The 13,440-nt window shown below is 37.5% G+C and overlaps 1 protein-coding gene across 3 annotated transcripts; it reads right to left on the reverse strand.

The window, feature by feature from the left end:
* Positions 1 to 5,615: 5,615 nt before the first annotated feature.
* LOC113348978 (putative F-box protein At1g60370) lies at positions 5,616 to 13,223 on the reverse strand. 3 transcript variants are annotated; one of them, XM_026592897.1, is made up of 3 exons: positions 11,698 to 13,223; positions 10,994 to 11,045; positions 5,616 to 5,838 (listed from the first exon to the last, which is right to left on the reverse strand). In XM_026592897.1, the coding sequence occupies exon 1, from the start codon at positions 12,954 to 12,956 to the stop codon at positions 11,748 to 11,750; it is 1,209 nt and encodes a 402-aa protein (XP_026448682.1). In that variant the 5' UTR covers positions 12,957 to 13,223; the 3' UTR covers positions 5,616 to 5,838; positions 10,994 to 11,045; positions 11,698 to 11,747. The 3 variants fall into 3 exon arrangements, with proteins under 3 accessions (XP_026448682.1, XP_026448681.1, XP_026448680.1); XM_026592896.1 differs by having other exon boundaries at positions 10,994 to 11,051; XM_026592895.1 differs by lacking the exon at positions 5,616 to 5,838 and having other exon boundaries at positions 10,658 to 11,051.
* Between the last annotated feature and the right edge of the window lie 217 nt (positions 13,224 to 13,440).

Genomic DNA, 13,440 nt, shown 5'->3' on the forward strand with positions numbered 1-13,440 from the left:
CAGCAATAATAGTTGCTGGATCGTGAATGTATACACATGTATGCAATTTCAAGAGAAATTTAATATCACATCTAATGACCATACTAGTCAACTTTGTCGATGGAGCCCAATTTACCATACAACCTCTTATTAGGATCGACCAATATTGATTAGGAGAGAAATAAGAAGAGACAGTAAAAGAAAAACAAAAGAGATCTTGAAATATAATAAGAGAATATTATTAATGGTGGGTAAGCCGGTTCTCTACAGAGCATGGATTGAATTATCCAGGTGTAAGAGTAAGTATTTATAGCTGAGGCCCAACGGACCACTACTTCTCGATCCTAAACTTTGATCGTGGTTTACTAATTCCAACCCTAACCTATTCACCGCAGGGACGGATCCAGAAAATCTTAATTCATTTTCCAGTCTGGGCTAATGGCTTTGGTCGACCATATCATTTCTCTTTTTAGGCTGTTGGATTGTGATGGCCACCTGGGCTAAAGCCTGGGTTAGCCCAGCTATAGGTCCGTCAGTGATTCATCGGTAAAGTTTGTTATATGAATAGTTTTAAGTCTCGTCGGATACCAAGATTATTTCTTCCCACATGACATGCACCCAAAACATTAAATACCCATGTGTACTAACTTGGCAGCATCTTGATCAAGTCTTGACCATCCAAAAAATAGGCATTTCTGTGGGAGACAGATTTATTTATTCCAATAGACTTTTCTGTGTGAGACGCATTTAAGACCTCGTAAGTATGTGTTTGTAGCGATCTGAATATGGACAGAAGTTATATCTCTATAAACGTACCACCAGTCTTCGATGACTCAAATTACTTATGGTGGAAAATTGTTATGCATGCCTTTCTTCAAGCGCGTGATTTTCAATCATGGGTTTATGTCGTTAATGGCTATGATCCTCCGGAAGTTACAGAAGGTGACGTAACAGTTATGATAGGATCCTGGGAATGCCTATATGTAAATAACCGCAATCGCACGGTGTCTAACTAGTAGACAGAGGAAAGTACAGGTCGAATCCACAGGGAGTGGTGGAACATACGGTAACCAATATTCTTGACTTACTAACCAGAAATGATGTTTTTGAATTTTTAGAAAAATGGTTTTAAAGAAGAAAACTAACTATACTAATCAAAATATAATAAGAGAGACAATAACCACGGTGTATGGATTCCACTACTATTTATATTTCGCACCGAAAAGAATTCAAATCCAAATTTATGCATACGTCTTTGTTCTATTGCAATACCTATTATTGGCATATGTTTTTGACCATAAACTCGCATCTCCTAAGTATAGCCCATCAAATTATCTAAGCATGACCTATCAAATTATAATATCGAGGGAGTTATCGAAAACATAATTTGTAGATTCACAATTTTCATTTGCTTCGTCTAAGCATAACCCATCAAAAGATTTAACTTAAGCATGAATTATCGAATACTAACAAATACAATTCCAAACTATACAGATATGATTCTAAGAAGCATGCCATCGTTGAGGGAAATAACCTTGCAACTCTTTCCAGAAATACTATGGTTGGGAAGTTAAAGATCTTTGATCATGAGTATACATCCAAATTTGGGAAGGATGTTGCTTTCAAAGCACAAAAGAACACTAAATTACTTGACAAAAGTAAAAGTGTTTGCATCTCTGAAGATGATCTTTCTGAGGCTAATTCATCAAATGAAGATCTTGACAAGTCAGTCTCTTTAATCATAAGGTCTTGTTGCAACTCTTGATGAAATGTCCGATCACTATGATTCTAATGAGGATGAAAAGTCAAGTGTTGCACTTCTTTGTAAAAATATTGATTTTGATAATTGTAGCAATACATACATCAATCTTGATATTCTTTCAGAAGAAACCTCAACCGTTATGGAAGAAAAAATTGATTTATCTGTTTTTGTTAGAAACTCTCTGTCTGATTTTTCAGTTTCCACTATGTGTCTAATTGCTTACGCATCTCTGGCGTCTGAACCGTCTTCCATGTTGACATGTTCTTATTGTTCTCTCAAATTTCATGAACTCTCAAAGTGTTTCAAGTACAAACACAAAATAAGATACGTCAACAAACTTCAACGAAGAGCAAATTGATTAGCAAACAAGCTCAAACTTGTTCAAAAATCACCCGAGGTATGTAATCTCATCTCATCCTCGAAAAAGTTAGTTTCCAAAGAAATGACTAGACCACGAGAGAGAGAAGTGCGGTCTAAAATATCTAAGAAACAAGGTTCTATGAATTTCTTTCAAAAAGGATATGGTGGACAGATTATTGTTCACCCCAGCACAACTTGATTGTGTTGTTTTATGCATCTTGTCTCATGTGCCTGATCAAAAGAGACGAGATTGTGCACACCTCGGGCTTTGGGAAAAGAAAAATATTTTAGTTTTTTTTTTCTTCTTTTTTTGGTTTTACTGTGTTTATGCCAATTTGGAATTCTCTCAGTTTTAATATCTAATTGATATCGAAAGGGACTTCCATGTTTAGTCAATAAAAGAGGGTTATTCTCGACAATTCTACCCTCTTTAGGGTTGAGAGTTGTGCTTGCGTGAACTTGTGTGTTTAAAGGTTATGTAACCCTACATTCCTTTTTCCTCCTCTTGAAACTATTTTTATCATAAGATTGTTTGTTGAGATTATTTTGTGACTTCCTCTCACAATCCTGTACGTATGGATACTCCAAACATTATGTCTTCTGATGGAGAAGATGTTAATATGATTTTTAAGCCATCAATCATGAAGGAAAAAGAAGTCCCATCAATCCCGTACGTATGGATACTCCCAAGATTTAAAATATATTAAACTCCCTCCAACTCACTCGTGGACTAACCCCCTGTTGGAGTGAGGCAAAAATACACTGTAAACTCCCTAGAACTCCCTAGAACTCCCCCAAAATAACCAACTCCCTAGCATTTTAGTTTTTACCACTAACAAGGAGTTTAAGAGTTTCTTTCAAACTCCACCACGACTAACAGGATTTTCTAGGGAGTTTGAGAGACTCTTCTAAACTCTCCCACGACTAACGGGGATATTGAAAGACTCTTTGGAACCCCCCACGACTAACATGAAAAAACCCAACTATACCCAACTCCCCCAATTCCCTTAAGGGCTAACACCCTGTAAGTTAATTAACCCACCAAGACTATAAACCATAAACAAGCCGCCACCGCCACCATTGAAGGACGGACTGAGGAATTAACATTGGGCAAGGATAAGTTTATATTTCTACATGGCGTCCGAGGGACGCAGAAATCTTTTAGATTGATAAAAAATGGAAAAAATTTAGTAAACATGGGGATTCGGTGCTATAGTGAAAGGACAGAATTCTAATAACTTTTTGAGAAAAGAAAAATAAAAATCTAGTAACTTTTCGACAAAGAAAGCAACTTAAAGTCATATCAAATTATTTTATTTTTACGTATTACTACTGGAGGACTGAAACAATGGTAAAGATAACATCATTTTCTTATGGACTTGATATGGATGGTGTGGATATTAGTAAATATGCCCACCAAAAAACTTTATTACCAAATCAAGGGTCGTGCTATAGCCCCTTGCTAGGCCCATCCTGCCATCATTTCTTTACATTGTTGATGATTTGATGATTTTTTTTGTATGGAAATGTCATATTCATTTTCCCATTGATGATCTGATGGTCATTTTCCCATATGATCATGATTAGGCTATATAAATCTGTTAACCCTAGTTGATGGCTTATGCCAATAAATTTACGAGTAATCAACATATTTTAGTAGCCCTGCAAATTTAATCATCGCGGATGATTATCCCCTATCATCATCATAACAAAATATCCCTAACCCAAACATGTTAATAACAACAATCCCCAATACAGATTATCTGGATAGAAAAAAATGTTGTTTTTCAGAATGGTCAGTAGTCACCTAATTTATTTAACAAAATCATCACACTTTTAATCAGTGTTGACAAAAGAGTCTCTTCCTATCTGTTTCCATCCGAATTAACTGTTTTGAAAAAAAAAACAGTCATGTTTTGGTCCTAAATACCCTTCCTCCATTGTTGAAATGAATCAAATGATGGTGATGAAGCAGTGGTGGTGGTGGTGGCTATACCCACCCTTTCAGGGAATGTGATATAACGATCCTGAATATGGGTTGAAGTTCTGGTGCCATGTAACGATTCTGAATGTGTTCATCGGAAAACAACAACAACAATAGCAACAGCAGCAACAATGACAGCAGCAACAGCAATAACGGAAACCGCAACACCAGCTACCACCATCGCCACCACCTTCAACATCCATTAATGGAGTTAAATGAACAACAACGGGGATAAACATGTAATTCCCCGAATGACTTAGCTCTGGTTTAAATAACTCTCAAACTAATGTGATGGCTTTGTGAACCGGATTAAGGAAGCGTGACTTTTTTGGTAAATACCATAGAAAAAATGGTCGATAACAATAACAAGTAGGAGAATTATACAAAATGTTATTAGTCAGAATTTAAAAGAAAAAGACATCTTTATTGTATCAATAGTTAAGAAGAAAAATTCCGTCACTGATCTTATTGATCATTTTTTTTTTAATAAGATCTTATTCACTCAATTAGCTAAAGAAAATAACATACTATATTTGAATAAAAATCCAATATTCCAGTTGCCTTTTTAAGATTATATTTGAATAAAAATCTAAAGAAAATAACATACTTTCTCCGTTCCAAATTAGATGAGCTACTTATTTTCAAATTTTGGGCCATTAATAGTTGACTTTATATCATTTGATAGTCATGTTTATATTCGTTACTTTATATCATTTGATAGTCATGTTTATATTTGTTACGTAGATTATTTTATAACTAAAGTTACAAAGACTTATGGGACGGAATTTTTTAACTTGAGATCGATTAGGAATTTTGGGGATTAAGGTTATATAAGTTTAGTCGATTCCAAAAGGTAAACAATTGGTTGAGAAAAAAAAATAAGACTTGGTCCAAGGGAAATAAGACTTGGTCCAACCACATCCCAGTACTTCACATAAAATAAGGATGGGTTTGAGCCTGGTTTCGAGACATACTCTGTCTTGGTTGATTGGTTAGCTCATTTACAGCTAGTTGATGAATGCGAGGAGCTACTGAGGTTCATGTCAGCCTTTGCACCATGTACTCGAAAAAAAAAAGAGGGAGGTAAAAAGAAAGCTCTACAAGCACTTGGAGTTGTGGAGGGTAAGAAGGACCTTTTGGGAGCTGATGAGTTTGAGAGGATCATAGATGGGTTGATAGCTGGTGGGCTAACATCAGATGCTGAGAGGATACTCAAAGTAATGGAGGCACAGGGTTTTCCTGCATCACAACGTCTTAAAGTGTCATTGATGGGACCAGCCTTCCTCCCCCGGAGATCAAAGCCAAAGGAATTGATATCTACAGTTCATGCAGTCCCGGTGGACTAAATTAAACTGCTCATATTGAGCCTCTCAGGAACCCTTTTTTTGATCTGTAGTGCCCGAGAAGTACTAGTTTTGTCTTCAAATAAACACTACAAATGCGTTCTTATTTACAGGTTTTGGTCTGCAGGATTTTGAACTAGTACAGTTAGAAGAACAATTTCAAAGTTAACTTGTAGTTTAACCCGGACTAAACTTTGATCAACAGAAATTTTCTATTACAAATCCCTTTGGAGAAAATGATAAAGTTAACTTTGACAGTTGATACCACCACTCGACAAAACATAGTACCGATAAAACACAATCCGTTCTATTACTTCTCTGACACCTACGCATTCTCAGAGTTTGAGCATCAGCATTGCTTTTTACCATGCTCGTCATCAAATAGCCATCTGGAACATCAGTTTTTTGTACTTCTCTGTTGGCGCAATGCGGAAATGTGATGGGTTTATGGAAATGAATTTAGGAAGAGAGGTTGGTTAATTGAAAGATGAGGCTTATATTAATATGAAAATGAAAATATTAAAAGAGGCTTGTGTAGCAACTTTGGCTTACACTAGTTTTTTACAAAGAGGCACTTTGGCTCTTACTCTAAACTCTAGCTCTCACTCTTACTACTTACTCACTCACTTGAGTTTTTTTGATGACCACAAAGGCCAACATTTGCTTCTATTTATACTACTTCATGACCAACTACTAAGAATACTCTAGACTTGGAAATCTCTAGAGCTAATTGACCTAGATCATTCTAGAGAAAGAATTCTCTAGATACACATGATGGAAAATGTCTTAGAAGACTCTAGAATGGGCTTGCACTCTTTTTATCTTAGAAGAGTCTAGATATCTCTAGACTGGGCCTATGCATTGAGATAAGCCCATGGGAGTTATAGTTAGCTATCTAGATAATTCTAGATTTACCCATCACAATTATCAAATGTTTTTAACACCCCCTCTTAATTGTGATGTTGAGCTTATCTCTAAAATGATTGAATTTATCCACCGTGACTGCTTTTGTGAAAATGTCCGCATTTTGTTCTTGCGTCGGACAGAATTGGAGCTCGATTTCCTTGTTCTCTACTAACTCTCTGATGAAGTGATGTCGTAGCTCTATATGCTTCGTCCGTCCGTGGAACACTGGATTTTTTGTCATTGCAATTGTAGACATATTGTCACAGTATATAGTTGTTGGTTCTTTTTGCTTTTGTTGTAGGTCGGTCATTATTCTTCTTAACCATACCGCTTCACATGCTGCACTTGTTGATGCTATGTACTCTGCTTCGGCTGACGATAATGCCACAGTGCTTTGCTTTTTAGAACTCCAAGAGATAACTTTTGTTCCCATACAGAAAACATAGCCTGATGTGCTCTTTCGGTCTTCAATAGAACCTGCCCAATCGCTATCTGTGAAGCCAATTAAATCATTATCTTTTTCTCTTGTATACTTGATGCCAAAATCCTTCGTTCCCTTGATATACCGAAGAATTCTCTTTGCGGCTGCATAGTGTAACTTGCTTGGCTCGCTCATAAACCGAGAAACAATACTAGTTGCATTGACGATGTCTGGTCTTGTATTTGTTAAGTAGATCAGTGAGCCGACTAGACTTCTGAATAAGGTTGGATCAACTTTTGTCGCTCCATCATTTTTTACCAATTTCTCATTGGTACCCATTGGAGTTGCAATTGGTTTGCAATCCATCATGTTGAACCTTTTCAGTAAGTCTTCCGCATATTTTTCTTGAGAAATGAATATTTCTTCTGGAGATTGTTTTACTTGAATCCCAAGAAAATATCGCATAAGTCCTAAGTCTGTCATCTCATATTCTTTCATCATCTCCTTCTTAAATTTCTTCATCCTTGTTTTGTACTGGCATAAATTAAATCATCAACATAGAGACAGACATTAGGAAGTCCGTACCTTGTTTTCTGATGTAGAGATGGCTCACTTGGACTTTTCTCAAATCCATTATCTCGGAAATACTTGTCGATTTTGCTGTTCCATGCACGCGGTGCTTGCTTAAGACCGTATAGTGCTTTGCGGAGACGATATACCATTTTTTCTTTTCCTTTTCGGATATATCCTTGAGGTTGTTCAACGTACACCTCTTCTTCAAGTTCTCCGTTTAGGAACGCCGACTTTACGTCTAATTGGTAGACTTTCATTTTGAGTTGAGCTGCCAAAGCTAACACCATCCGATTGTTTCCATGCGAGCGACTGGGGCGAATGTCTCGTTGTAGTCAATTCCTGGTTGCTGGGAATATCCTTTTGCAACTAGCCTTGCTTGTGCTTTTGAATTGACCCATCTTCATTATATTTTGTCTTGTAGACCCATTTCAGACCAATTATTTCTTTATCAACTGGCTGATTGACGCTCCCATGTCTTATTTTTCTCAATTACTCGCATTTCTTCGTCCATGGCGTTTCTCCATTTTTCTTCTTTTGCCGCTTCCTCATATTTTTGAGGTTCTAGTGCTATAAAAGCACAATTAGATACATTATAAATATCTCTTAGGGAACGCACCTTTCTAGGTGGGGCACTTGAGTCAGATGAGCTTGGACTTTGTTGTGTTGGACTAGGAGATCTCGGGCTTGCTGGTGGAGTGTTTTCTTCTTGGTGTGACAGATCTGGCTCTTCTTCGATGAGTAGTGGAGACTCGTGGTTATCTGGTTCATCATTCCAATCCCAAGCTTTGAATTCATCAAAGATAACATCTCTTGATATTACCAGTTCCTTTGTATCTGGATTTAGAAGTCTATAGGCTTTAGACTCCTCGCTATATCCGATGAATATAAGCTTTTCTCCTTTTTCATCGAACTTTTCTCTATGTTGGGATGGAATATGTGAGTATGCTACACAACCAAAAATTCTGAAAGAAGTTACCTCGGCTTTTTCTTATGCCATCCCTCGTATGGAGTTTTATTGTGAACCGCTTTTGTTGGCGAGCGATTAAGGATGTACACTGCTGTGTTGACTGCTTCCGCCCAGTAGGTGTTGGGTAGCTTCCTTGCTTTTAGCATACTGCGAGCCATTTCCACGATCGTACGATTTTTCCTTTCCGCGACGCCGTTTTGTTGTGGAGTGTATCGGACGGTGAGCTCCTTTTTAATTCCATTTTCTTTGCAGTAGTTGATAAACTCTTTTGAAGTAAATTCTCCACCACGGTCTGTACGGAAAACTTTCAATTGATGGCCACTTTGCTTCTCTGCCAGCGCCTTGAATTCTAGGAATTTAGTGAATGCCTCGGACTTTTGCTCAGAATGTACACCCACATCATCCTGGTATAATCGTCCACGAATAAGAGAAAATATCTTCTTTGTTGAGTGAAGTTGTTCTTGTCGGACCGCATATCAGCGTGCACCAATTCGAGGGGCCTTCTTGCTCTCCACGATGTCTTCGTAAATGGAAGTCTATGAAACTTCCCTAGAATACAACCTTCACATACTTTATCTCCACCGTCGATATTGGGAAGACCAATTACCATGCCTTTTGATTTTAGAACCTTTAAGGATCTGTAGTTGAGATGCCCGTATCTCAAATGCCATAGCTTTCCTTCGTCAATATGGTTGGTACTCATTGCACAATTTTCAATTGATGGCATAGATAGGGAAAGACAAAATTTCCTGACATTTTTACTTTTGCCACCAATTGATTATTAATTTTATCGTAAATTGTGCATTCTCCGTCTTCGAAATGTAGTGAGTACCCTTTTCTTATAAGTTGTCCAACACTTAATAAATTTTGAGCTAGGCCAGGAACATAAAGAACATCAGATATGTATCGAGTTTTACCTGACCTTGTACGTACGGATATGACTCCTCTTCCTTCAACATTCTGGAACTTTCCATCTCCAAGTTTGACTGGCGGAATCTCTTGTTCCTCCAATTTTACGAAATATTCTTTGTTTCCTGTCATATGGCTGCTGCATCCGCTGTCGACGTACCATATACCTTGCGATTCTTGTTGCGAGGTGAGGCAGGAATAAATACTTGATTCTGAGAATTGTTTTTCTCGGAATAGTTTGCTTCATTAAGCCAACAATCTTTCTCCATGTGATTTAATTTATCACACTTGGTGCACTTATACTTGCAATCTTCAGTTGCATGTCCAAAATTTTTGCAAACATTGCATCGGAGATTTGAGGAGTTATTTTTTCCGTACCTTTGATTGTTGTTTCTATAACCTCCTTTTCCTTTTCCACGTCCGCGGAGTAATTTCTGGGTCCTTGATTTGACGTCGACCCTTTCTCATACTGCGAGTTGGATGATGATCCCCCTCTAGAGCTTTCTTTTTGGCTTCTGTATTTTTCTTCTCACTGAAATTTATTTTTGATTGAAATGCCTGCTCCAATGGTTGCTCCGCGAACCTATTTATTCTTTTCTCGTGCGCCTCGAGTGAACCCATTAATTCATGTACCGAGAGAGTCGATAAATTTTTTGATTCTTCAATGGCAGCGACGATGATCAAATTTGAATGGTAAGCTTCTTAATATCTTTTCTACCACTCTTTTATTTTCAATGGTATCTCCATAACTACTGATTTGATTTACTATGCCAGTAACTCTTGAGAAGAAGTTCTGGATAGTTTCATTTTCTTTCATAAGTAAATTATCAAAATCTCGCCATAAATTTTGTAGTTTAATGGAGATTACCTTTTCTGATCCTTGGAATGCTACTTTGAGAATATTCCAGGCCTCCTGTGAAGTTTTTGCCACCGAAATTCGAGGAAAAATAGCTTTGCTTACGCCCTGTTGTAGAAACAGTAATGCTTTAGCATCTTTCTTCTTATTTTCCTTATACTCTTTTTCTCTGCGTCCGTCCATGACGACAGAGTTTCTGCCGACTCTGGTACTTTATAACCTTCTTCTATAAAATCCCATAGGTCTTGTGAAATGAATAGTGTCTTCATTTGTAGACTCCAATAATCGTAACTCTCACCATCAAAAATTGGAATTAGACTTTGGGCATAGTTGAAACCTTGAATATTTTGGTTAATTGCCATGAGTAGAGTTTTAGGATTACTGGGTTAGGTTTGCTCTGATACCAAATTTGTTGGCGCAATGCGGAAATGTGATGGGTTTATGGAAATGAATTTAGGAAGAGAGGTTGGTTAATTGAAAGTGAGGCTTATATTAATATGAAAATGAAAATATTACAAGAGGCTTGTGTAGCAACTTTGGCTTACACTAGTTTTTACAAAGAGGCACTTTGGCTCTTACTCTAAACTCTAGCTCTCACTCTTACTACTTACTCACTCACTTGAGTTTTTTGATGACCACAAAGGCCAACATTTGCTTCTATTTATACTACTTCATGACCAACTACTAAGAATACTCTAGACTTGGAAATCTCTAGAGCTAATTGACCTAGATCATTCTAGAGAAAGAATTCTCTAGATACACATGATGGAAAATGTCTTAGAAGACTCTAGAATGGGCTTGCACTCTTTTTATCTTAGAAGAGTCTAGATATCTCTAGACTGGGCCTATGCATTGAGATAAGCCCATGGGAGTTATAGTTAGCTATCTAGATAATTCTAGATTTACCCATCACAATTATCAAATGTTTTTAACATTCTCATCTTAGTTTCTCTGGTGATGCAACCATTTCTTTTTATGGTGGTCGCTGCATCTAGCAAAAGATAAAGGGTTGTTAGTGTCTGCAACAAAAAACAGCAAGGAGAAAAAAGAAAAGAGACTTAAGTGCTTGGCATAAGTGGCGGATATCTATCGTTTCTGGGGAAGGTTCAATTGCTTGTTATGTACTGATGAATAGAATATCATGCGACGTTCACTCGTGTTGGCTACCAATCCAAGCTTATATGATTCCATTGTTAACATACTCAGGCATTCCAAGACCTCTTATGCAACTTGAGATCTAGCAGATTTTAGAGTTAACCAAATGAAAAATTGACTGAGCAAGTAGGTATGAAGTGAAAGTACCAGAACTATGTGCAAACTCATGAATATGATGAAGATGTCATGCTATCTACGAAAATTGTTCTGAATCCATACAGTAAGGTGCAAGGTATCTTGCTTATTGATCCTTCCCATGGAAATGGAACAAAATCATACTGCTGACAAGCAATTAGGTTGCTTGTATTTAATGACAAAATGGAAACATGTTGTCACAGAGAACTCTGCCATAAAGTTGGATTGATGATATAAAGACATAGCAACAGTAGTCTCATTTTATTACTCACTAGGACAATGTCATTAGCATGTAGGTTCACACAGAGATTACTTGTTATTTCAAAATGAATGTTAACGAAGATTACCAGTTTAAAAGTAGGTATCCAGGGTCTAATCATTGAGAGGCTGATCATTGCTATTCTGTCTCCTCAATTTTAACTGACTCCATTAAACAGCTGGTTGAAAGGCTAATTTCAATTTCAACTGACTCGATTGTATTTGTATCTTCTCCCCCTAATTCTTTCAACGAAACTAAGGTGTTCTTGTGAGAAAATATTTGAGTAAAACCTTCTTCAAGATCCACAATCGTTTTTGAGCTTGAAGCTTCTAAGTCGTGAATGTTGATATGTCTATGAAAACGACTGTAAGTTAAGACAGTGTTATTCTTCGTAACAGCAAACATATCATTCATAGCAGCAAACATATTGGGGCCATAAACCATAAAAGCTTCAATCCAATCCAATGACTGATGTCCCGCTTGCTCTTCCATACCCTGATTCTCATTCTTCTTTCTCAATAGCCACACGTCCAAACAATCAGCTCCATTGACATGTTTATCATTAGCAAATGACAAACACCCATCCAAAACCCCTAGTTTACAATAAGCTCCAAAATCACTGTCTGACAAAGGAGGTGGTGAAAGCTGTTCACAAAAATTTTCCGAAGCCAAATTGAAGGTAAAGATGGATTGTATTTGATAGTCCCACCAATAAAGAGCTGCATTGACAAATGTTCCATCTTGCCAACACGCACCAGTTTCAACTTTAAACTTTCCAAGGTTTCTACGTTCATTTCCTCTCCCTAGAGTGTATATGTAAACTTGTATACACCCGGGCTCGGAGATTATTGTTACGAGTTTGTACTGGTTGGTTGAAGAAACATAACCAAATCCACTCGCCTCATGATTTATTCTAACTCTCTTAATTTCTGGAATCATAATATACTCTCTGGTGATGGGATTACAAATATAAGATTTCCCATCAAAACAACTGATTTCATAAACACAGATCAAACCGTTACACGACCCAAGACAGATAGCACGCCCATGAAACGGAGAGCTGAATTTCATTCGTCTAATTCTCTCAATGGGTGTTGATTCTTGATTCTCATTATATTCAAAATACCGGAAATTTGTACCAAAAAGAGTAAAAACAATGAAACCCGAATTACCGGAATTAGCCGCAGGATGATTAAGATAATATACATGCTTCTTGGAGAATGATGGACGACCAATAAGTCTTCTCCAAGTTTTGGAAACCAATTTGCATTCGAGAACCGACTCGGTTGGAACTCGACTGATGATGTCTAATGTAATATCTTCGGGTAGTAGATCGAAATACTCCATTGAGATCCTTTTTGTAGTTGAACGGAGAAAGATTTACAGAGAGGAGGATTCAGAGAAATTCTTCTAGGGTTTCGTGACTTTTGGGTGTAGTACAAAGAGCAAAAAAGGGGAAATGAGAGAAGAACCAAATATATAGAAAGAGTGCTTCCAAAATTTATCCCGTGACTGTTTTAACGTTCATTGTTTCGGAAAAAACGTCCAGTTTTCAACCTTTGGACCAAAAGTCCTAGAGATGTCAGTTCCTCCAATCACATTGCTAGAGAGAGAGATTACCAGTCCGCCAAAGGCAATTGCAGCAGAGACCATCCCAATTCAATCGAAGCTGCTTCCCATTTACGGGTTCCATACACCATCTAAATTAAGGGTGCACACGGTACGGTTTCGGCTCGGTTCTTGCGGAGGCCGAGTACCTGTACCTCCCTAGCCTCGGTTCCAAAATTTTGGACCGGTACCTGTACCTTATACCTCGGTTCCGGTACAATTC

The sequence above is a fragment of the Papaver somniferum genome, chromosome 2 (assembly GCF_003573695.1).
Source record: "Papaver somniferum cultivar HN1 chromosome 2, ASM357369v1, whole genome shotgun sequence".
In the NCBI taxonomy this organism is placed as follows: Eukaryota; Viridiplantae; Streptophyta; class Magnoliopsida; order Ranunculales; family Papaveraceae; genus Papaver; species Papaver somniferum.

Excerpts from the sequence above, each read along its gene's own strand:
- LOC113348978 (XM_026592897.1), bottom strand. The coding sequence starts at position 12,956 with ATGGAGTATTTCGATCTACTACCCGAAGATATTACATTAGACATCATC.